The sequence below is a fragment of the Chiloscyllium plagiosum genome, chromosome 4 (genome assembly GCF_004010195.1).
Source record: "Chiloscyllium plagiosum isolate BGI_BamShark_2017 chromosome 4, ASM401019v2, whole genome shotgun sequence".
Taxonomy (NCBI): Eukaryota; Metazoa; Chordata; class Chondrichthyes; order Orectolobiformes; family Hemiscylliidae; genus Chiloscyllium; species Chiloscyllium plagiosum.
In genome coordinates, this window is record NC_057713.1 from 16302255 (window position 1) to 16327842 (window position 25588).

At 43.3% G+C, this 25588-nt stretch overlaps 2 protein-coding genes across 4 annotated transcripts in view; one reads left to right on the top strand and one right to left on the bottom strand.

The window, feature by feature from the left end:
* Positions 1-25588, bottom strand: part of rab12 (RAB12, member RAS oncogene family) — a 376582-nt gene that overhangs the window by 166833 nt on the left and 184161 nt on the right. The window lies entirely within an intron of this gene.
* Positions 1-25588, top strand: part of LOC122548878 (microtubule cross-linking factor 1) — a 208133-nt gene that overhangs the window by 107336 nt on the left and 75209 nt on the right. For all 3 annotated transcript variants that reach the window (XM_043687778.1, XM_043687776.1, XM_043687777.1), the window contains exons 6-8: positions 2195-2350; positions 17210-17332; positions 22605-22835. In XM_043687778.1, the coding sequence (XP_043543713.1) occupies positions 2195-2350; positions 17210-17332; positions 22605-22835 (510 nt within the window). The remainder of the gene's footprint in view (positions 1-2194; positions 2351-17209; positions 17333-22604; positions 22836-25588) is intronic.

Genomic DNA, 25588 nt, shown 5'->3' on the forward strand with positions numbered 1-25588 from the left:
TATTGCTATGATTAATGTCTTTTCTACCTTCCTTTCTGGCCTAATACCTCGGGCCCTTTTTGATTTTGAATTTTGCAAAAGGCAGCAATTCTGTTCACACTATTAGGGTGTGTTTACCAAAGCAAGGGTTTGGGTGTTATGGAATGAGGTGGTTAATCCTGAACAAAGAATTCTTCCTGCATTTGCTCTTAAAGTACTTGCCCAAGCAGACCAGAATCTTTCCATTGAGTAGGTTTATCACAGCAGGGAAAACTGGTGTGGGCAGGCATTACACATTGAGCAAGCTGACCCACTGTGACATACAGATTTATTTTGCAAGTTTACTCTGGGGCAGTGGGGACATTACCCTCTGAATTGTCCATTTCTTTGTTGAGCTGCAGTTTGTTCAGCCCATCACATTGTGCATTGAACGAAGTTAATAAAACTCCCCATAAATACACAGCTTTTTGTTAATCTAGGCTATTGATTGATAGTGACCTCGGTGAGTAAATACATGTAGGCTACGTGTCAACCCCCAAAATATAATTGAATGACAGTGTAGCTGAATGGCCTGTTTCTGATTCTATGTCCATCTACCAATGGAAGCCACAATTTCATTGAACCTGATAAGCAGAGTAAAATGTGTAGCAAATCTGAACACGTATTCTTAAAGACTTTGTAAATGGTTAGGTACTTTTTATCAGTTTCATTGGGCAGGCTGCCTGGCACATCTGTAAATATGACTGAGCTGTGAAGCTCCACCATTCCGACAGCCAAACCTCACCAGTTACTATTTCAGTTATGCCTCACCTCCGTGGCCTGGGTCGGGTAGAAACTGGTGGCACGATCGTTGGGTGAAATCCATATCAGAAAGTGTGGGTACAAGCGACAAATTGCGAACTCGAGTCCCACTTCTTATCCGCCACAGGCCTGACCAGGTCACTAATGACTAGCAAGTGTGTGGCTTGTGGACAGTTTGGAGCTTATCTTCCTGAGATTGAACAGTCAGTCCGTTGCCAACCTCTGTCCAATATCAGGCATCAAGAGTGCCTTGGATAATTTAGAGTGTTGCTTGGGACTGGTGATATCCAATGGAATACTAACTCAACCTGAGAAAATCTTCAGTGAGAAAATAGAAGCAGAATCTTCAACACCAACCATAGCACATTGAAAAACTAGTGGTGATTAAATAAAGAAAATTTCATAAATGTCACTAGATTTCCTAAAAAATATTACTAGCCCTAAATGTTCAATAGATTTGTCCAGGAGTGTAGTAGGATGATAGTTCATTAAAAATACGATGTGGAGGCGTCAGTACTGGACTGGGGTAGACAAAGTCAGAAGTCACATGACACCAGGTTATAGTCCAACAGGTTTATTTGCAATCACAAGCTTTTAGAGCGCTGCTCCTTCATCAGGTCAACTTCAAAAGCTTGTGATTTCAAATAAACCTGTTGGACTATATCCTAATGTCGCGTGACGTTTGACTTTGTCATTAAAAATAAACAGTTAACTCCCACATTAAAGTAGTGACCAAAGCAATATAATTCCTCCATTGTCATCACCAACAGGAATGTGTAGACTGACCCATTCATTATGGAATTCGTTCAAATCTCTGAGTCTCTTAGGTCCCTTGGATCCAATTCCATGAGCTGATTTACAGAATACCAGAGGCGGTTCAAGATTCTCGATTCGCTTAATGATCCATGGAAAGACATAAGGAGCACATGCCATGAAACCAATCAATTCTCCCTTCCTACAGAGGGGAGGGGGCATGGTATCCTCAGACAGGCAGCACCGTGATTTAAGGCTGGTGCTTGCTTCTAGTCATGGAACCAGCCCCCACTAACCCCCTCCTGAATGGTGCTTTGTGCATGGCTCCTGCAAGGGATAGGCAAATTCTTTCATGATTTGTAAGCTTACCGTTGGTTTGATTCATGCATCCTTCATTGCATGCGCCTCATAACCAGTGTTTGCATTCTTTTTTCCTCTCTTTCTCTTTTTTCTTTTCAGATGTTTCAGCCCATCATTTTGCTTATACTCATTTTGGTTCTGTTTTCATCACTCTCTTATGCCACTGTGTTTAAGTTGGTTTTCCTTTTCACGCTTTTCTTTGTCTTGTAGTTTTTTAGTCGTCGACTATACCCATTTTTGTTTTTTTTTATTTCCTCCCTGTCCTTTATTGTTTTTGTTAAATCGCCCATGCACTCAACAGTCCAAACTGAGGGACCAGCCTGATTGGCAGCTAGTCCCCAGTCTTAGAGAAGAGCAAGAAACCCTTCAGAGCCGAGGCACTATGGACCAAATCCGCAAAGCTGATGGAGACTACAAAATATACAGGACAGAAGATGAGAGCTGCTTCAGTACAGAGGTAACTAAAGACATTTGTTTTTGGTAACAATTTGGGAAGCATTTTGAGTCAGGCAGCTATTTCCATTGTGCAGAGCTGTGTTCCCAATCAGGAGAAAGGGATTCAAATCTTCATGTTTCTGTGTAATAGTCCCTGCAGAGATGGATACATTTTAAAAAGAGATCTGAATTTCGTACAACCTGTACAAAGCATTCAATGAGATTTCACATTAAAAGACTTTTACCTTAACAAACCAAATAAAATCAATATCGACTAAACATCATTTAGTAGAAACCTAATAAATTAATGGAAAGTATTCCCAAACAACTTCTTAACACAATCAAAAACAGACAACGTTATGCAGTACATCTCACTCTCTGTAGACATATAATCTTGCGGCTAATTCTCCCAGCCCATCACCCCACTTTGCTAAGATAAATCTGCCATTGTGCTTCTCCAGACTTGAGTCTATGAGCATAATGAAATGGCTTTTCCATTGTAAGGTTCAGCCTGGTGTCTAACTTTCCACAATGGTAGGTTTTTTTTTCAGAATGAGTTGTGTTCTCACCAGCACTCTGCTCTCTGCTTCCCTAAAAGATGTTCATTCCTTTAGCTTGGTACCTGTTATGGGTGGTCATCTCCAAAACCTTTGTCTGAATACCTCTGGGAATCTGCTGTTAGGAAAGTCAGCCGCCTTCCTTTTGTGTCCAGGCGTTAAAGTTTGCACTTCGTTTTCTGTCGGATTTGACCTGTGCCCCCTGGTGTCTCCATCACATTGGCTTGTTGCCAGGCAGAGTTCAGTCCAATTTACTCCATTTTAGGCCATCATGTTTCACCTCAAATGAAAAAAACACTGCTTCTGATGTTTCTAAAAGCACATCTTCTAAAGTTTAAGGGTCACGACACCTGGCTTTAATATTTAGAACTGTCTGTGATGATTTGCTTTGTCAATCGGTCTTTGATTATCAGTAAGTTGGAGGATTATAGAGGAGGCAAAGAGGGAACCCTTCTCAAGGAAGACTGTGCTAGGCTGCAGATCACAATTGAACCGGAATCCTTGGATTTTGGAAAAGTGCCAAAGGATTGGAAAACTATCTGTATAAAACCTTTACTCAAAAATTAAAGGAGAGATAAAGAAAATAACTGTAGACGAGTTAACTTGACATCTTTATTGGGAAAATGTTAGCATCTGTTATACGATAGAAGAGCATTTAGAAAACAAAATATGATCAAGCACTATTAGCATGACTTCATGGAGGAGAAATCAGGCTTTACATATATTAGACTGTTGGAGGATAAACAAAAAGGAAGCAGAAAAATCTGTAAATTGAAAATGTTTTTAAAAAGCATCACTCATTAGTTTCCATGTTCTTAAAGAATGTCTCCTTTTTACAACAGGATAATTAAAGTATCCATCATTCAGGCCCTGAGGCTGAACTGTTCCAACATTCTAATGGATGTCAGAACACTCAGTCAAGGCTCAGTATGTGTTCATGACTGAGACGCTGCACTGACCAACCAACAGCCCAACACATCTCTGCAAGAGTTCCTCGGGGTAGTGTCCTTGGCCCAACCATCTTCAGCTGCTTTACCAACCTCTTTTGCTCCACCATAAGATCAGATGATCACTGATCAATATACGATGCTTGGTAGCATTTTTAACTCATCAGATACAAAAGCAGTCCATAACCAGTATCTAGGCTTAGCCTGAGACATGGCAAGTGAAATTCGTGTCACACAAATGCCAGGCAATGATCATCTTCAACAAGAGACAATCCCTTGACATTCAGTGGCATTGCCATCACTGAATCCACTACTGTCAGGATCCTGTGGTTGCACAATTGACCAGAAACTGAACTGGACTAGCCATACAAATACAATGGCTACAAGAGCGGGTCAGCAACTCTGAATCCTGTAACTCACCTTTTGACTGCCAAAAGCCTGCGTACAGCGTACAAGGCACAAGTCAGACGTGTGTGGAATACTCCCCACTTGCCTAGATGGCTGCAGCTCCAGATGCTTGACACTATCCAGGACAAAGCAGCTCACTTGACTGGCGCCACAATGACAAATATCCACTCCCTCCACCGCTGATGCTCAGTAGTAACATTGTGTACTATGTACAAGATGTATTGCAGAAATTCACCTAAGTTCCTAAGACAGCAACTTCCAAATGCATGACCACCACCACCATTTAGAAGGACAAGGGCAGGAGATACATGAAAAACCACCACCTACAATTTCCCCTCTAAGCCACTCACCATCATACCTGGAAACATACCGCCGTGCCTTCATGTGTTGCTGGGTCTACCAACAGAAAATGGACTGCAGCGGTTCAAGAAGGCAGCTCAGCACCACCTTCTCACCAGCAATTAGAGATGGGAAATAAATGCTGCCCTGGCAGGTACACCCACATCCCATGAGCGAATTAAGAAAAAACATTCTTAGGTGTGTCAAAGATGTCAGGGGCAGTTTTTATCTTATCGCCAAAATTGGTAGATCTGCCACTATACCTGTCCAAAGTGATTAAAGGGCTTGGTGTGTGTTAAGTTCAGGTCTCATTGGTATAATCTGAATATTCAATGAACACATTAGGCGCTTTATTATGCAAGAGGCCAGAATGTCTTGCAGCTTCAAGAAGCACAAAGTCACGAAAAATGAGAGCTGTATGGGTTAAGAAGAGAGCTATCAGTAGTTGTCAGCAACCTATATATTTGTGGGACTGCACGTAGAGTCATAGAGGTGTACAGCACGGAAACAGACCCTTCAGTCCAACTCGTCCATACCAACCAGATATCCTAACCTAATCTAGTCCCATTTGCCAGCACTTGTCCCATATCCCTCTAAACCATTAATATTCGTGTACCTATCCTGATGCCTTTTAAATGTTGTAATTATGCCAGCCTCCACCACTTCCTCCGGCAGTTCATTCCATACACGTACCACCCTCTGTATGAAAACCTTAAACCTATGCCCTCTAGTTCTGATCTCCCCCACCCCAGGTAAAAGACCTTGTCTATTATCCTATCCATGCCCTTCATGATTTAATAAACCTCAGCTTCCGATGCTTCAGGGAAAACAGCCCCAGCCTATTCAACCTCTCCCTATAGCTCAAATCCTCCAACCCTGGCAACATCCTTGTAAGTCTTATCTGAACCCTCATTCCAAGGTCTCTTTGTTCAGCAATTCTCCCTAGGACCTTACCATTAAATGTGTAAGTCCTGCTAAGATTTGCTTTCCCAAAATGCAGCACCTCACATTTATCTGAATTAAACTCCACCTGCCACTTCTCAGCCCATTGGCCCATCTGGTCAAGATCCTGTTGTAATCTGAGGTAATCTTATTCGCTGTCCACTACCCCTCCAATTTTGGTGTCATCTGCAAACTTACTAACTATATCTCCTGTGTTCATATACAAATCATTTATATAAATGACAAAAAGCGGTGGAACCAGCACCAATCCTTGTGGCACACCACCAGTCACAGGTCTCCAGTCTGAAAAGCAACCCTCCACCACCACCCTCTGTCTTCTACCTTCGAGCCAGTTCTGTATCCAAATGCCTAGTTCTCCCTGTATGCCATGAGATCTAACCTTGCTAACCGGTCTACCATGCGGAACCTTGTCAAATGACATACTTTAGTCCATATAGATCACGTACGCTACTTTGGCCTTATCAGTCTTCTTCGTTATTTCTTCAAAAATTCAGTCAAGTTGTTGCATGCCTACCTCTGGTCCTATGAACAAATCCACAAAAAAAAGTGCCAGTCTATTTTTGGAACAGTTTCCAGAATGCCTTATACATATGTTATACACAGCCAACAAATGAAAATGTAAGAGATGATTTTGTAATGATACACTGCTGGTGCGGAATCCCTGCACACATCACAAACTGTTAACATCATCCTTCTCTGGACAAAAATACATTCCGAATGCTTATACTTTCAAATAAACATGTTGGACTATAACCTGCTGTTGTGTGATTTTTAACTTCATCCAACAATGAACATCTCATCTTCACAGAGTCTCTCTCCTGAGTTGGTCAGCACCCCTCCTCCCATCTCCCCCCAGTGGTTTCCTGCTACCTGCCTTGAAATTGAAACTCTCGGCTTTTCTTTGATAAATGTAAATGAATCTGAGGAATTGAAGGAGAATCTTTGAGTTGAACAATTGGTTTGTCAAATAAGGATGGGCTAACCGAAATGGACAATCATCTCTCTCTCTCTCTCTCTCTCTCTTGCTCTCTCTCTCTCTCTCTCTCTCTCTCTCACATCAAATTAAAAATTAGAGAAATACTAAAAGACTGGAATCAGCCAAGAGTGAAGGCAAAGGTTAATGTAATTATACTCGAGCCTTCATCAGGGGTGGAGTCCGACCACGCTGATGTTTTTTGTAACATCAGAAGTTACACCCAGGCTTTGGACTAATGCACAATTGTGATCTTTCTTCTTTGAAACATGTGTTTCTCTTTCTATATCTGCATCAGGTCAGTTTTAACAGTCTTTCGTTCTTCCAGACCGGTCAAATTACGTTCAGTGAGACAGAGGCCCACACTGTCATCTGCACACCACAACTGCAGCAAAGTGTTTGATGAGGAAAGGTCTTCAGTTAGAATATATTTTTTTCTCCAGAGAAGGATGATGTTAACAGTTTGTGATGTGCGCAGGGATTCCCCACCAGCAGCGTTTCATTCCAAAATCATCTCTTACATTTTCACTTGTTGGGTGGGTGTAGCATATCTAAAGGGAGTTCTGGAAACTGTTCCAAAAATAGCCTGGCACTTTTTTATGTGGAAATGTTTATAGAGCCAGAAATAGGCATGCAAGTGCAGTCCCACAAATATATAGATTGTCGACTGTCAACTACTGATAGCCCACTTTCTACCCCATACAGCCCTCATTTTTCGTGACTTCATGGTTCTTGAAACTGCGAGACATTCTGGCCTTTGGCATAACAAGGTGCCTAATGTGTTCATTGAACATTTGATTATACCGATGAGACCTGAACTTAACACACACCAAGCCCTTTAATCACTTTGGACAGGTATAGTAGCAGATCTACCAATTTTGGCGATAAGATAAAAACCACTCCTGACACTTTTGATACACCTAAGAATTTTTTTCTTAATTCGCTCATGGGATGTGGGTGTACCTGCCAGGGCAGCATTTATTGCCCATCTCTAATTGCTGGTGAGAAGGTGGTGCTGAGCTGCCTTCTTGAACCGCTGCAGTCCATTTTCTGTTGGTAGACCCAAAGTTCCAGGACTTTGACCCAGAAACACATGAAGGCACGGCGGTATGTTTCCAGGTATGAGTGGTGAGTGGCTTGGAGGGGAAATTGTAGGTGGTGGTTTTTCATGTATCTCCTGCCCTTGTCCTTCTAAATGGTGATAGTGGTCATGGGTTTGGAAGTTGCTGTCTTAGGAACTTAGGTGAATTTCTGCAATGCATCTTTTAGATTGTACACAATGTTACTACTGAGCGTCAGCGGTGGAGGGAGTGGATGTTTGTCATTGTGGCGCCAATCAAGTGAGCTGCTTTGTCCTGGATGGTGTCAAGCACCTGGAGCTGCAGCCATCCAGGCAAGTGGGGAGTATTCCAACACACGTCTGACTTGAGCCTTGTAGACTGTGGGCAGGCTTTTGGCAGTCAAGAGTTGAGTTACATTCTGCAGGATTCCTATTTGCTGACCTGCTCTTGTAGCCATTGTATTTATATGGCTACTCCAATTGTGAAATCACAGAATGTTGATAGATGTGGATGATGTGGAGTTGCTGGTGTCGGACTGGGATGGACAAAGTTTAAAAAATTACACAACATCACATTATAGTCCAACTGGTTTGTGTGCAAGTACAAGCTTTCAGAGCGCTACTCCATCAGGGAGCTAGTGGGGCAGGATCATAGGACACAGAATTCATAGCAAAAGATCAAAGTGTCATACAACTGATGTGATACATTGAACAAACCTAGACTGCTGTTCAGTCTTCAAACGCTTAGAATGGGGATGCAGGTTTCGGTTGATTAATATGTAAATCCCAGAACTTCTTTCAAGTCACATTCCCAAGATAACTTATGTTTTTATCAGTAAAAAAACTAGTGACATCTCAGCTCAGACAATGCATTAAAGGTGTGTAGTTAGAGTCTGTCTGTACCAAACCTTGAATCAGACTGGTTCTATTTCCAAAGTAGGAATTTATAAAATGTCACATGGACTGACTGCCAACAGATTGTGTGCTTTTTGAACAAAATAGAATGTATCTGCAAATACAAAGTGGATTCAGTGATTGTAATGCCATTGAATGTCAAGGGATTGTCTCTAGTTGAAGATGACCATTGTCTGGCATTTGTGAGGCATCAATGTTACTTGTCATTTGTCAGGCTAAGCCTAGACACTGTCCACATATCGCTGCATTTGGATATGGACGGCTTCTCTATCTGACAAAGTCAGGAATGGTGCCAAACATTGTGCATTCATCACTGATCATCCCCACTTCTGACCTTATGGTAGAGCATACGTGGTTGGTGATGCAGCTGAAGATGGTTGGGCCTAGGACACTACCCTGAGGAACTCCTGCAGAGATTTCTTTAGCTGAGGTGACTGACCTCCCACTACCACAGCCATCTTCCTAAGCTAACAAAATTACACAAAGAACAATGGCAGCTGGAGATTTGAAACAAACAAAACCAGGAATTGCTGGAGATACTCAGCAGGCCTGGCAGTCTAAGTGGAGAGAAACCGCCTTTGGCACCTCGGCACCACCCTCATGACCTGTCCTACCTGTCCATCTTCCTTCCCACCTATCCTTCCCTCCTCTCTTACTCCCCCCACCTCCATCTACCTATCGCACTCTCAGCTAACTTCCCACAGCCCCACCCCCCCTCCCTTTGATCTCACCACCCCCTCGGCTCACAGCCTCATTCCAGATGGAGGGTGTTTGCCCAAAACTCTCCTGCCCCTCGGATGCTGCCTGACCTGCTGTGTTTTTCCAGCACCACAGTATTGACTCCATGTGGAGAGAAAACAGAGTTAACTTTTCCAATAGAATGACCCTTCTTCCATTGTGCCAGGTATGATGTCAACCTGTGGTAAGCTTCCCCTTTGTTTCTGGGTGATTCTGAAGAATGGTCACTGGACTTAGAATCATAGAGTCATAGAGATGTACAGCATGGAAACAGACACTTCGGTCCAACCCGTCCATGCTGACCAGATATCCCAACCCAATCTAGTCCCAACCCGGCCCATATCCCTCCAAACTCTTCCTATTCATATACCCATCCAAATGTCTTTGAAATGTTGCAATTGTACCAGCCTGTACCACTTCCTCTGGCAGCTCATTTCATACCCGTACCACCCTCTGTGTGAAAAGGTTACCCCTTAGGTCTCTTTTATATCTTTCCCCTCTCACCCTAAACCTATGCCCTCTAGTTCTGGACTCCCTGACCCCAAGGAAAAGACTTTGTCTATTTATCCTATCCATGCCCCTCATACTTTTGTAAACCTCTATAAGGTCACCCCTCAGCCTCCAGGTACAATAGCACCAGCCTATTCAACCTCTCCCAAAACTCAAATCCTCCAACCCTGGCAACATCCTTGTAAATCTTTTCTGAACCCTTTCAAGTTTCACAACATCCTTTGGATAGAAAGGAGACTAGAATTGCTCGCAATATTCCAACAGTGGCCTAACCAATGTCCTGTACAGCCGCAACATGACCTCCCAACTCCTGTACTCAATATTCTGACCAATAAAGGAAAGCATACCAAATGCCTTCTTCACTATCCTATCGACTTGCAACTCTACTTTCAAGGAGTTATGAACCTGCACTCTAAGGTTTCTTTGTTCAGTAACACTCTAGGACCTTACTATTAAGTGTATAAGTCCTGCTAAGATTTGCTTTCCCAAAATGCAATACCTCGCATTTATCTAAATTAAACTCCATCTGCCACTTATTAGCCCATTGGCCCATCTGATCAAGATCCTGTTGTAATCTGAGTTAACCCCCTTCGCTGTCCACTACACCTCCAATTTTGGTGTCATCTACAAACTTATGGACTAAACCTCTTATGCTCACATCCAAATCATTTATATAAATGACGAAAAGAAGAGGACCCAGCAACAATCCTTGTGGCACTCCACTGGTCACAGGCCTCCAGTCTGAAATACTACCCTCCACCACCATCCTCTGTCTTCTACCTTTGAGCCAGTTCTGTATCCAAATGGCTAGTTCTCCCTGTATTCCGTGAGATCTAACCTTGCTAACCACTCTCCCATGGGGAACCTTTTCAAACACCTTACTGAAGTTCATATAGATCACATCTACTGCTCTGCCCTCATTAATCCTCTTTGTTATTTCTTTAAAGCCATGTTGACTATCCCTAATCAGTCCTTGCCTTTCCAAATACATGTACATCCTATCTATCAGGATTCCCTCCAACAACTCACTGGTCTATAGTTCCCTGGCTTCTCCTTACCGCCCTTCTTAAACAGTGGCACCACGTTAGCTAACCTCCATTCTCCTGGCACCTCACCTGTGACTACGATGATACAAATATCTCAGCAAGAGGCCCAGCAACCACTTCCCTAGCATCCCACAGAGTTCTCATCAGGTCCTGGGGACTTATCCACCTTTATGCATTTCAAGACTTCCAGCACTTCCTCCTCTGTAATATGGACATTTTTCAAGATGTCACCATCTATTTCCCTACATTCTGTATCTTCCATGTCCTTTTCCACAGTAAATACTAATGCAAAATACTCGTTCAATAATTCCCCCATTTTCTGCGGTCCCACACAAAGGCCGCCTTGCTCTCTACAGATGCTAAAAGACCTGCCAAGTTTCTTCAGCAATTTTTGTGTGTCTCATTTAATCTAGTTTTGCTAAGGCTCCTTGACACCACCACTTATCAAATGTAACTTTGATGTCATGGGAAGACTGGAATAAGGTCAGGAGCTGAGTGGCCCTGGCAGAACCCAAACTGGGGGCATCACTGAGCAGGTTATTGCTGAGTAGGTGCTGTTTGATAGCACTGTTGATGATACCTTCCATCGCTTTGCTAATAATCGAGATTAGACTAATGGGATGATAATTAGTCAGATTGGATCTGTCGTCATTTTTATGTACTGGATGTATCCATATTATTGGGTAGAAGTCAGTCTTCTAGTTGGAATGGAACAGCTTGGCTAGGGGAACAGCAGGTTCTAGAGCACAAGTCTTCAGTACTATTGCCTGAGCATTACCAGAGGCCCATGGCCTTTGCAGTATGAAGTGTCTCCAATAATTTCTTGATATCTGACAGAGTGAATTGATGTAGGTTTGCTCGCTGAGCTGGAAGGTTCATTTTCAGATGTTTTGTCACCATACTCGGTAATATCTTCAATGAGCCTCCGACGAAGCACTGCTGATGTTTCCTCCATTTTATTTAACCATTTGGGTTTCCTTAGGTTAGTGATGTCATTTCCTGCAGTGATGTCATTTCCTGTTCTTTTTTCTTCAGGGGGTGGTACATGCGGTCCAAGTCAGTGTGTTTGTTGATGGAGTTCTGCTGATGTTTCCTGCTTTCTATTTATATGTTTGCGTTTCCTTGAGTTGGTGATGTCATTTCCTGTGGCGATGTCATTTCCTGTTTTTTTTCAGGGTGTGGTACATGGGATCCAAGTCAATGTGTTTGTTGATAGAGTTCTGGTTGGAATGCCATGCTTCTAGGAATTCTCATGTGTGTCTCTGTTTGGCGTGTTCTGGGATGGATGTGTTGTCCCAGTCGAAGTGGTGTCCTTCCTTATCTGTATGTAACCTAGTGGCTAGTTTTCTGCTTGTTTGTCCAATGTAGTGTTGTTACAGTTCTTGCACGGTATTTTGTAAATAACATTTGTTTTGCTTATTGTCTGTATAGGGTCTTTCAAGTTCATTAGCTGCTGTTTTAGTGTGTTGGTGGGTTTGTGGGCCACCATGATGCCAAGGGGTCTGAGAAGTCTGGCAGTCATTACAAAATACAATACAAACAGGCAGAAAACTAGCCACCAGGATACATGAACATCAACTAGCCACAAAACAACATGACCCTCTCTCACTAGTATCCTTACGTATAGATAAACAAGGACACCACTTCGACTGGGACAACACATCCATCCTAGGACAAGGCAAACTGAGACACGCATGAGAATTCCTAGAAGCATGGCATTCCAACTGGAACTCTATCAACAAACACATTGACTGGGAGCCCATATACCACCCCGGAGAAAAAAAACAACAGGAATTGATATCACCACAGTAAATGACATCACCAACCCAAGGAAACCTAAACATATAAATAGAAAGCAGGAACCATCAACAGTGCTTCGTCTGGAGGCTCACTGAAGATGTTACTTAGAAGGGTGACGAAATGTCTGAAAATGAACTTTCCAGCTCAGCGAGCAAACCTACATCCAGAACCTCAGCCTGAGCTACTCATCTTCTCAAAACCCACTAGAGTCAATTGAATTGGCTGATGTCTGGTATCTGTGACACTGGGGAACACTGGGGTGGGGGAGTCCAAAACTAGAGGGCATAGGTTTAAGGTAAGAGGAGGAAGATTTACAAAGAACCTGAATGGGCAACGTTTTCACATAGAGGGCAGTGCATGCATGGAATGAGCCACCAGAGAAAGTGGTGGAGGCAGGTACAGTTACAACATTTAAAAGGCATCTGGATGGAGTATATGAATAGGAAAGCTTTAGAGGGCTATGGGCCAAGTGCTGGTAAATGGGACTAGGTCTGTTTGGGATGACTGGTTGACACATGAGTTGGACCGAAGGGTCTGTTTCTGTGCTGTGTGACTATGACACAGGAGGAGTCACCTTTGGCTGAAGATTACTGTAAATGCTACAATCTTATCTTTTGCACTGATGTGTTGGGCTCTTCCATCATTGAGGATGAGGATATTTGTGAACCCTTCTCCTCCGGGGAGATGTTTAATTGTCCACCATCATTCACGACTGGATGTGGCAAGACTACAGAGCGTAGATCTGATCCATTGGTTGTGGGGTTACTCAGCTCTATCACCTGCAGCTTATGTTGTTTGGCACGGAATTAGTCCTGTTTAGGAGCTTAATCAGGTTGACAACTCATTTTTAGGTACCCCGGTGCTGCTCCTGGCATGCCCTCCCGCACTCTCCATTGAACCAGGGTTGATCCCCTAGCTTGACAATCATGGTACAGAGGAAATATGCTGGGCCATGAGCTTGCAGATTCTGCTGCTGTTGATGGCCCACAGTGCCCCATCGAGGTCCTGTCTTGAGTTGTTCGATCTGTTTGCAGTGTATCCTATTTAGCAGAGTGTTGGTGTTATCAATGTGAATAAAGGACTTTGTCTCCACAAGGAGTATGCAGTGGCCATTCTTCCTGATACTGGCAAGGACAGATGAATCTGCAGCTGGCAGATTGGTAAAGATGAGGTCAAGTATGTTTTTCCCTCTTGTTGGTTTCCTCACCATCTACCACCAACTCAGTGTAGCAGCTATGTCATTTAAGATTGGATCAGCTCAGTCAATAGTGCTGCTGCCATCCCCACTTAATTGGCATCATATCTACAAACGTCCACATCTTCCATCACATACACTGCTGCCACTGAGCGTCAGCCATCTATAGAGATTCACCAATGCTCCTTTCACGCCACTTTCCGAACCCACAACCACTTCCATTTCAAAGGACAAGGGCAGCAAACACATAAGAACACTGCCAACTGTAAGTTCCCCTCCAACCCACTCATCATCCTGCCTCATAAGTATATTTCGGTTCCTTAATTGTCGCTGAGTAAAAATCCTGAAGTTCCTTCTCTCATGGCATTGTGGGTCTGCCTGCAGCAAATGGACTGCAGCAGTTCAAGACGTGGAGGTGCCGGTATTGGATGGGAGTGGACAAAGTCAAACATCAGATGATACCAGCTGCCTGAGAAAGGAGCGGAGGCCCTGAAAGCTTGTGGTTTCAAATAAACCTGTTGGACTGTAACCCGGTGTCTCGTGATTTTTGACGCAATTCAAGAAGGCAGCTCACCGGACATTCTTAATGAAAACTAGGCATGGGCAATAAATACTGACCAAAGGAAGACGCATGAAGACTAAAGGACATAAAGCAGAGGGTACTTGTGAATAATTAAGGATGGTGAAGGTTAATTTTCCAAACAAACCAATTAAAGCATCTATAATGCTTCCTTTAACACCCTCAGATGGAAACTATCAGATCCTGGGGATTTGTCACTCTTTAATTCCATTAATTTCCTCATTACCAATGTTTGACATATGTTAATTTTGTTAATGATAATTCAATTCCTGTTCACAATCGACTATTAATTTCCTCAGGACTTCTGGCAAGTTATCCTCCTTTTCTCCTGTGAATTATGAGGCAAATTAATTATTCATCATCTCCGCCGTTTCCACATAGTCAGTTACAATATGCCCATGTTCAGTCTTTAATGGGCCAGCATTACTCCTGACCACCCACTTTCCCTTGACTGTACAATTTTTTTCTTATTGGTTTTGATGCCCCAGGCAAGTTTCTTTTCATATTTCCTTTTACTAGCTCTTATAGGTTGCCTTGTGACCCTATGCTGGTCTTTGTATCTTTTCAATTCAGCAGGATCTGTGCTGTTTTTGCATTTTCCTCAGCTCTTATCTTTTTAATCGTCCATTGCTTTTCCTTCTGTGAAGTGGAGCTTTACCCTCTCAGAGGTATGAAGTGGTTTTGTATTTTGTTAAATGTTTCTTTAGACATCCTCTGCTATTCTTTTGCTGTTTTACCCATTAGAAGATTTTCCCAGTTTAGAACATAGAACATTGCAGCGCAGTACAGGCCCTTCGGCCCTCGATGTTGCGCCAGCCTGTCATACTAATCTGAAGCCTATCCCACCTACATTATTCCATATGCCTATCCAAGGACGACTTAAATGCACTTAAACTTGGCGAATCTACTACCATTGCAGGCAAAGCATTCCATACCCTTACTACTCTCTGCTGCACCCTTTCCAAAGCTTCCACAGCCTTCTTATAATGTGGTGACCAGAACTGTACACAATACTGCAAGTGTGGCTGTACCAGAGCTTTGTACGCAGCCTCTGAAGTAACTCTATACACATACTCTAACTTTATTTACACATGAAAATTCCTTGACTTCGTGCTGCTCCTTCAGAGTCAGCTCTGAGGGCCAGAAATCTCTGACACGTCTTTTTATCTGTCAGCCAGGGCTCCCTAATTAGACCAGCTGGCTGACCTCGTTACAATCACTACAATCTCTGTCTCACCTCATTAACGTTGGCCTCTGTTTTAAAAAATTCTCAAGGTCAGGTTCGTAGGAGAGTAGTCTGACACAGAACAAACGACCAAGAGGCGAGTCTGCTAGAATATGGGCATTTTATTCCTCGCAGCGTCGCCACAACGGGTCTGGCTTATACTCACTCTACATGTTACCGGAACTGGGAGCCGTCAGTTCTCGTACAGCGGTTGCCAACAACCCACGCTCGGCGGTTAAACGTAACCCCGGAGCAGACTCACCGAACTGGAGACTTTTCCAGCTGATATACTCTTTTCCAGATATAAACATTCATGTGAACAGCAGAGCAAGGCTAAAAAACACATTCCATTCTGGTTACATACAGATAAGAAGATTCACACGGGGAGGTGTGTAATAAGATTCACACGGGACTAAGCAACACCTCCATTCCGGTTAGATTCACACATGTATTGGGACATAATTTTTAACCGTTTCACCACATTCATTTTACACCACAGCCTCACACAAATCTAAAACTGTAGTAGTTGATTCATGATTTTTCACTTACAAATGGGACAATGAACTCAATCATGTTGTGATTGCTATTTGCTAAGTGTTTGTCACAGTAGCTTTTTAAATCCGAAATGCACTATCTAAAACAATGAAGAAGCAGCTTTAACAGTAACTTTCTAAATTGGGGTAAAACTGGAAGAGGCAAATAAACTACAGAGCTATGGGAATAGAACAGGGAAGTAGGATGAATTAGATTACTTTACCAAAGATCCGAGCTAGTACAGGCACTATGGGCTGAATGGTGTCCTGTTCTGTAGCACTGTAAGATACTGAAAAGAAGAGTGAGAGTACATGAAATTTAGGAAACCTCGACAAGAGAGGATAAAGGTGCAGAAAAGATTAGGAAATTCCAAATGTGTGAAGGTTGAGGAGAAACAGGATATAGTTATCTTATTTTTATGTATGAAGCTCACTCTGGTGGGAGAGACATAAATATGATCTCCAGTTTCAATTCTGTGGTGTGAATCCATCTACAGTTAAGGCCAATCCATGTAACTGGTGGCAAGTAATAGTTTAAGTAACTCTAATGTTTATCTTAGAGTCTGCATTGAATAGAACTCGGGAGGAGGTTTGCTTGAAGGTCTGACTTATTGTTTATTAGTCAGAAAAAGTCCTTTAATGAAGAGCAGTAGCTAGAAACACTGCAATCCAATATTCAGAAACATTGACTACCATAGTTGATACTGCTGTTATTAAATTTTAGCATCTTTAATAATGAAGCACAGAATGGGAAACTATTTAAATGGTTGGGTTGAAATTTCTTCTGTTGGTAATTTTACCATCAAGATTTTTGTGAAGGGACCAAATCCCAATTTGCCATCACCAGCATTTCCAATGAGTTACTGACAGAAGGTGAGATTCATTGCAGCTCTGACTTGGGTCATTATTACTGCTGAGAATTAACAATGTGAACAGTCGTAGTCATGTGCAGTGGGTAAACCTAATAATCACAAGTAGAGGCATTATTTTCACTTCTTTGATGACTGAGAAATGCTTGAGGAGGTTTTCTGAGATCAGGCCATTTATTCACTCAGCTTCAACTTAACATGTCCCTTTATCTGAAATGCACAGCTCAGGGAATCCCATGTTTTACCAGACCAGGATCTATCTGTTCAGGAACTGCAAGTTCGTCTGGAACAGGAAAGGCAGCTTCGGGAGGGCGAAAATGAAAAATTCACCAGCAAGATCATTCAGGTGGGTACCGATAATCTCTGAGGTAAATTATTTGAGCAGATTCACATGATCTCCTGGGAAAAAGTTACACTTGAGAAGAGTGAGACCCTTGCTGATTCGAGTGCTGCAGAATCATAAAGTGGTAAATTTAATCCTTGGCCTCTGCTCAATCGGTCATTTACACTCGTGTTTTTGTTTGGATTCCTTTGGTCTCAGTGTCTATGAGTATGGGTGAAGTTCTGCACTTACTTGCTATGCAGTGATCTCAACTCGAAAGTGGATGTGTGGGCATTAGGTGAGGGCGGTGGAACAATCTGTTAACATAATTCATGTTCAGACACAAAGAAAGGAAACTTGGTAAGGAGCTAGAGGATTGACAGTGTAATTAGAACCATAAACCTTCAAGAGCTGACTGTGTTGGAATGGCTGGGTCAAAAATTGGATGGATTTGACTGTACAACAAGGAGACCGATTCTCTGTTCTTTAGATTCAGTGTCATCTCACATTAAAAGCCATTCTAATAATAATTATTAACAAAAACATGACTTACACACCCTTTTGCAAAAAGAGATATTGGAGACCAGTCCCAGGGCAAAACATGACCTACTCACCTTGTGTGTTACATCCCTTGACTGCCCTCACTATAAGGCAGAAGTGGGTACTGCAGATGCTGGAGATTAGAGTCAAGATTAGAGTGGTGCTGGAAACGGACAGCTGGTCAGGCATCATCCCAGGAGCAGGAGAAATTGAGTTTCGGGCAAAAGCCTTTCATCAGGAATGAGGCTGGGAGCCTCAGAGGTGGAGAGCTAAATGAGAGGGGGAAGGTAGCTAACAGTGCAATAGGTGGGTAGAGGTGGGGGTGAAGGCGATAGGTCAGAGAGGAGGGTGGAGCAGATAGATGGGAAGGAAGATTGACAGGAGGGACAGGTCATGAGGATGGTGCTGAGCTGGAAGGTTGGAACTGGGGTAAGGTGGGGGGAGGGGAAATGAGGAAACTGGTGAAGTCAACATTGATGCCCTGGGGTTGAAGTGTTCTGAGGCGGAAGATGATGCGTTCTTCCTCCAGGCATTGGGTAGTGAGGGAGTGTCGATGAAGGAGGCCCAGGACCTGCATGTCCTCGGCAGAATGGGAGGGGGAGTTGAAATGTTCGGCCACGGGGCGGTGGGGTTGATTGGTGCGGGTGTCCTCTTTACAAGCTGTGGCCTTCCATGAGTTCAGCCTGAGGACCTTCTATCCTTTGGAAAGCTGTCCAACTGCTTAAAATTCCTGATGATAGGGTTCTCCCTGACTGAAAGGCTTTCGCCGATATGGAAGAAGCCTTTGCCAGTTTTACCTTCACCAGTTCTCCAGCCTAGCCTTCTTTAACAAGCACTCTCTGGATCTCCCAGAAGGCAAAGCACTTATGCACCTTTCCACAGCAAACCCATAATTAAGGGCTCACCCACTGCGGGCAATCCTATTTGGAATATATGACCAATTTGAGACATGGTACAAGGTGAAGGTCACATAGCTTGAGAAGAACCGGTGACTTGAGACCTATAGTTCCCATAGCTTTTCTCAACTGAGATGTTTTCTCTGATGATGTGAGTGTTTTGTAGATGAGTTGATAGAGATAGATTTGTTACAATTAGTTAACAGTTCTATTATATTTATAAGGTGTGACTACCTTGATGGGGGCAAACTTGATTGACCTTGGCTATTCTCGTCTTGCAATTGCTAGATTCCTGCTGGGAATTGGTGATGGTTTTCCTTTTCATTAATCTGCAAGGATCTTGCTTTTTGGTGCATAGGGTATCAGAGAGTGTGGTGCTGGAAAAGCACAGCAGGTCAGGCAGCATCGGAGGAGCAGGAGAATCGACATTTCGGGCAATTTCCTGATGAAGGGCTTTTGCTCGAAATGTCAATTCTCCTGCTCCTCAGATGCTGCCTGACCTGCTGTGCTCTTATAGCGCCACACTCTTGACTCTAATCTCCATCATCTGCATTACTCACTTTCGCCTTGTCAATAAGTCAGTCTTGTATCTGACTCCCAGCTCCAAGTAGTTGAATGCTGTTGTTTCTGTGGCAGTGGTGTTGTGAATTGCTCATCTCAGTATGAGGACTGTAGGAGTTAGTGAGCAGAGCACCCCAGTTGTGGAAGTGCATGTCTCCTAACAGCCTGTTTTTCATGATAGAGTAAGAGGCCATTTTGCCCAGAGGTAGTCAATGAACCTGACAAAAGTCCCTCTATCATTTAAATACAGAGAGATTACCAAACTCTGAGGTTCAGACAGATCTTGCTGTTGAGTACCTGAAACAAAGGAGGTTAATATGCAAGTCCAGCATGCTTTCAGGAAGCCCAATGGAATCTCCTCATTTGTTGCCAGGGATATGGAATGTAAAACCAGGTTTGTTTTGCTAAAATTGTTCGGGACACTGTAGAGATCTTGAATACTGTGCACAGTTTTGATCTCCTAATTTACTGAAGGATATAAATGCATTAGGAGTAAGTTCAGAGATGGTTCAATTGACTGATAGCTGGGAAGGTGGGCTTATGTTATGAGGAGAGGTTGGGCAGACTGGATCTTAATCCATTGGAGTTTAGAGACTGATCTTGCATTCCTGAGGGGTTTGGCAGAGTGGATTATGAAAGGATGCTGCCCCTTATGAGAGAGAGACTGTACTTTGGGAGGACAGAAGGATGTCCCATTTAAGATAGGGGTGTGGTGACATTATTGATTCTTGGAGGGACATGAATCTTTGGAACTCTGTTCCCCAGGGTTTGGTCACGGCAGGGTCATGGACTATTTTTAAGGCAGTCAGAAGTTAATAGAGGAATAGGTAGGAATGTGTGTAGTTGAGGCCACAGTCAGATTCACTCACGATCCTACTGAATGGTGAAGCCGACTCGAAACGGCTCAAAATCCCTAACGAATGTTCTTAAAATTCAGAAGGATCTTTATTTCCCTGATGAGGAAAAATGCAGCTCGCATTCAAAGCAGAGCATTCTTTTCCTTTTGAGGCAAGATAAATAGCAGAAATCTGGGACCAGTCATGAGAAGGTTTCTTGTCAGCCCCAAAACTGTATTCAAAAGGGAAACATTTGCAAACTTATGGAGAAAGAGTGCAGGAATGCAACTGAAGTGCTATATGATTCTATATGTAATAGTCAGAAAGTAGCTCAGGTCAGGCTCCTTCCAAAGTTTCTGATCTATGTGGTGATGTGTGTAGAAAGTTGCATTTGTATTTGGTTTTATTCCTTGGACTTATTCAAGTCAGGAGGATGTCATTGTAGCTCCCGCTCTTTGCCAGGCTTTCAGTAAACTTTTCCAGGGAATTTTTACTGAGACAAAAAAAATGGATAGATGCCACGGAGCTTTGAGTCAAGAGTCTGTCCAGAATGTTATAGCCCCCATGATGTCATCTCCCCACACGCACACTGCGTAGAAAGGAAGTAATTGTATTCCTCCAATCATGGAAAGGGAATCAAGAATTTCTTCACAGAGTCATGCTGAGGTTAAGAAACATTGGCAGAAGATTGTGTTCATGTGGAAAATGTGGAGTCAAATTTATCTTGAGACTTTTTAAATTGCCTCAAGCAAATACGCTCCTTGGGCAAAATGCACTAATTATTTTCCGTAACAAATGTTATTTAATTTCTAAATTGTAATGTTACTGGTCTAATGCATCCATTTCCTTTTTAAGTCTTGCCAGCTGAGGTCATTGGACTTGAGATAGCCACAGGCATTTTGTTATGGTTCAGTTTCATTTGGTGATTAAAAACATACTGTTACATGCTCACACAGTGGGATTTATAATTTATAAACAGGATTTAATTCAGAGTGGATTAGTAGTGTGTAATACAATGGATTAGAAAACAGGGCCCTCGTCAGGTCCCCACCCCCCACCAACCCAACCTCCACTCCCGGCACCTTCCCCTGAAACCGCAAGAAATGCAAAACTTACGCCCATACCTCCCCCCTTACTTCCCTCCAAGGCCCCAAGGGACACTTCCATATCCGCCACAAATTCACCTGCACCTCCACACACATCATCTATTGCATCCGCTGCACCCGATGTGGCCTCCTCTATATTGGGGAGACAGGCCGCCTACTTGCGGAACGTTTCAGAGAACACCTCTGGGACACCCGGACCAACCAACCCAACCACCCAGTGGCTCAACACTTCAACTCCCCCTCCCACTCCACCAAGGACACTATCACCCTCACCTTGACCTCCCTCCACCTATCGCAATTCCAACGCCCCTCCCCCAAGTCCCTCCTCCCTACCTTTTATCTTAGCCTGCTGGACACACTTTCCTCATTCCTGAAGAAGGGCTTATGCCCCGAAACGTCGATTCTCCTGTTCCTTGGATGCTGCCTGACCTGCTGTGCGTTTCCTGCAACACATTTTCAGCCCTGAGTCTTACCCAAATTGATAAGGAGCTTCCTGTGTCTGAGGAAAACCTGGAAATACAATGGGCCGTGTTTCCTGATGCTGAGTTGGATTGAACTCCATGTCAAACTGGTGAGACAGATATCGTCTCTTTTTGCCTCGGTGAATTACAGCAGTGGTTTTACAAGGTCTAATTGGAAATAAATTCCCAACATGCAGGAAAGCCTGTTGTTGGGTGCTAGTGGGCACAGGTTTGGCATGGAGAGATCTGAGTGCCTTGGTAAGGCAGCAGTAATTAAGCCTCTGCTGACACCTCAGATGGTTATAGTATTGAAGCAGTAAAAAGGTGAATAAAGCCAGAATGTGCTCAATACTGAGATTAGATTTCAACGTTGCTCCACTTTTGATCATAGGTGAGAAAAATCATTTCCCCCAACCCCACCCCCTGCTGCAAAAGTATCTGTAAAGTCTGCATGCAAAGACCTTTAAATTTAGATTTGTTTTGAACACCACGTCTTAATTATGTTTCTCTTGTATATATATTGTGGGGATTAGGGTGGAAGGTTATTGAAAAGGATCAAAAAGTGTGGAGCTGGAAAAATACAGCTGGTCAGACAGCATCCGAGGAGCAGGAGAGTTGACGTTTCAAGCATAAGCTCTTCATCAGGAATGACTCTCCTGCTCCTCGGATGCTGCCTGACCTGCTGTGCTTTTCCAGCAACACGGTTTTTAACTCTGATCTCCAGCATCTACAGTCCTCACTTTCTCCTGGTTATTAAAGAGGGACCAGGACCTCTTTCTGATCGATGTAGCGCGAAGTGAATCCTGAGGTGGGCCTTTTCTTGACTGATTGCATCTTTAGCTTCATGTTCTAGTAAATCTAAAGTGCCTGGAGTAATATTTTCTTTGCTGCCACAGATTGAAGAAGAAAACCAGAAGAACTTGCGCAGGAAAGACTTTGAAGTGCAGAGCCTGAGCTTGCAGAACAGGCTGGAGCAGAAGTCATGGAGTCATGAGAGGGCCCTGCTACTGCAGGAGATGAGAATGTTCAAGGACAGCACTTACCTGTTCTATGTCAAACTGAAATGGCTGCTCAAACACTGGAGGCAAGGCAAGAAGGTGGAGTACAGTGAAGAGGACATCTTGGAGGTATGACCCCTGATCCCTGCATCTCAACTCTATGCACAACTAATTTGCAGTCTTGAGCAGTCTCAGTTTTTGATTTTGGAATTGAGATTTGGCAAATAATTTTAAAAATAGGACAGGCACAGAGGTGCATGAGAATGATGGGATACTGAGATTTTTGTTTTATTAATTTGTGGGATATGGGCATCATTGGCTGACCTGCATTTGTTGCTCGTCCCTGTCTCCCCTTGAGAAGGTGATGGTGAGCTGCCTTCTTGAATCTTCTTGCAGTCCACCAAAAGTTGGGGAATAAAGAGAACTTGGGCTGTATTGTCCACAGATCCCTGAAAGGAACAGGATAGATTGGTAAGGATGTTAGCAAGGCATCTGGGATCTTTGCTTCATAGAATGTAAGAGCACAGTAGTTGTGCTAGAGTTGTATGAAACACCAGTTAAACGACAGCCAATGTGTACAACTTTGGTCAGTGCCTTATGAGGATGTGATTGCACTAGAGAGGGTACAGAGAAGCTGAAAAGGATGTTGCCAGGAATGGAACATTTTGGCATTGAGGAAAGGATTGTTTATTTTGGCACAGGGGAAGCTTCCTTGTATTTGAAACAAGGCTTAAGGACATGGTAGAGCTATCACAACATCCAACACAGGAAAAAACGCTGTGTTTTCAAACTATAGCTGATGCCAATATTGATTAATCTCTATCCTATTGATTTCTTTAGCGATCTTCGAACACAAGATTTAATTCATCCCAGGCAAAGAATGAAATGTTGAGATCTTTGTTAAGCTACTCTCAGTCAAAGCAGGGAGAGAACAAGTCACAGCTCCAGCTATTCTCCTTGCTGTCAAAGAATGAATTACAAACCTGTTTGAATCTTCAGTACTGTGGACTCGTCCTAGTCGCCGTGACAAAACGCTGGTATCATGAAGCTTTTACAGCAGTTGCTGAACCTACCTCATATTTCTTTTCTGTTTAGTGATTCTTGCTTATCACATTCATGAGCTTCTGTGGCAGTTCTCCTGTACCTTTTCAACCTCATCACGTTACTTGTCCTTTAGCATTGTATTCATAGAGGTCGACAGCACAGAAAAAGGCCCTTCGGCCTATCAAGTCTGTGCTGATCACCCGACTATTCTGATCGCATTCTCAAGCATTTGGCCTCCAGCCTTGACATGCCTTGACTTTCTTTAGTCCTTCCCATAAGTTGTTCTTATTTCATTTCATCACCTTTCATTTTGCACTTTTCCTGCTCATTTTCATTAAATCACAACATTTGGCTGTCACTGTCCATGTCAGCATTCATTGCCCATTCCTGACTGCCCTGAGAAGGTGGTAGTGGCTTGTCTTCTTGAGCGGTTTCAGGCCTCGGGACTCAAGGACACTAATGGTGTTGTTTGGAAGGAAGTTCCAGGATTTTGACACACCTGTGGCAAACTAACAGCAACATAGTTATAAGTCAGGATGATGTGAGACTTGGAGGGAGAACTTGCAGGTGATAATGTTTGGAATCATCTGCTTTCTTTGTCTGTCTAGGTGATAGAGGTCACGGTTGCAAAGATATAACAAAGCTCAATTACAGATAAGTATCTGCTACCAGTGTGCATTGGTAGTGAAGAAGTAAATGTTGAAAGTGGTTGATGAGGTGATAGTCATGTGGCTGCTGTATCTTGGATAGAGAGTTGAGCTTCGTGAATGTTACTGAAGCAAGTGGAACATATTCCATCACACACCTGACTTTTATTTTCTGGGTGGCACAGTGGCTCTGTGATTAGCACGGCCTCCTCACAGTGCCAGGGACCCAGGTTCGATTCTACCCTCAGGTGATAGTCTGTGTGAGTGTGCCCGTTCCCTCTGTGTCTGCATGGGTTTCCTCTGGTTGCTCTGGTTTCTTCCAACAGTTGAGAGATGTTCAGATGAGGTGGATTGGCCATGCTAAATTGCCCATAGTATCCAGGGCTGTGCAGGCTAGGTGGGTTAGCCATGGGAAAAACAGGGTTACAGCGGTGGGCTGGGTGGGTTGTTCTTTGGAGGTTCGGTGTGGACTCGATGGGCCAAATGACCTGCTTCCATACTGGTGGAATTGTAGATGGTGAACAGACTTTGTGATGTCAGGAGGTGAGTTGCTACAGAATTCCTAGCCTTTGAACTACTGTAGTAGCCATTTGCCTATATGGCTAGTCCAGTTTAGTTTCAGGTAAATGGTATCCGCTTGTTGGAGATGGTCATTGCCTGGCAGATTTGTAATGTAAATGTTTTTGCCATTTATAAACCCAAATCTGGATATTGTTCAGATCATGCAGCATTTGGACATGGACTGCTTCTGTATTTGAAGAGTTGTGAACGGTGCTGAACATTGTGCAATCATCAGTGAACATCCCCACTTCTAACCTTATGATGAGGGAAGGCCATTGATGAAGCAGTAGAAGATGGTTGAACCTATGACACTATCCAGAGGAACTCCTACAGAGAGCTCTTGGAGCTGAGGTGACTGACCTCCAACAACCACATTCACAACTTGTTTTGAGCCAAATTTGAGTCCAACCAGTGGAAAGCTCTCCCTTTGATTCCTATTGACTTCTGTTTTGCTAGGACCCTGTCATACCACACTAGGTTAAGTGCACCTTGATGTCAAGGGCTATCTCTCTGGGCTCACCTCTGAAATTCAGCTTTTTTGTCCATGTTTGAACAAGGCTGAAATAAGGTCAGGAGCTGAGTAGCCCTCGCACAACCCAAACTGAGCATCAGTAAGTAGTTATTGTTGAG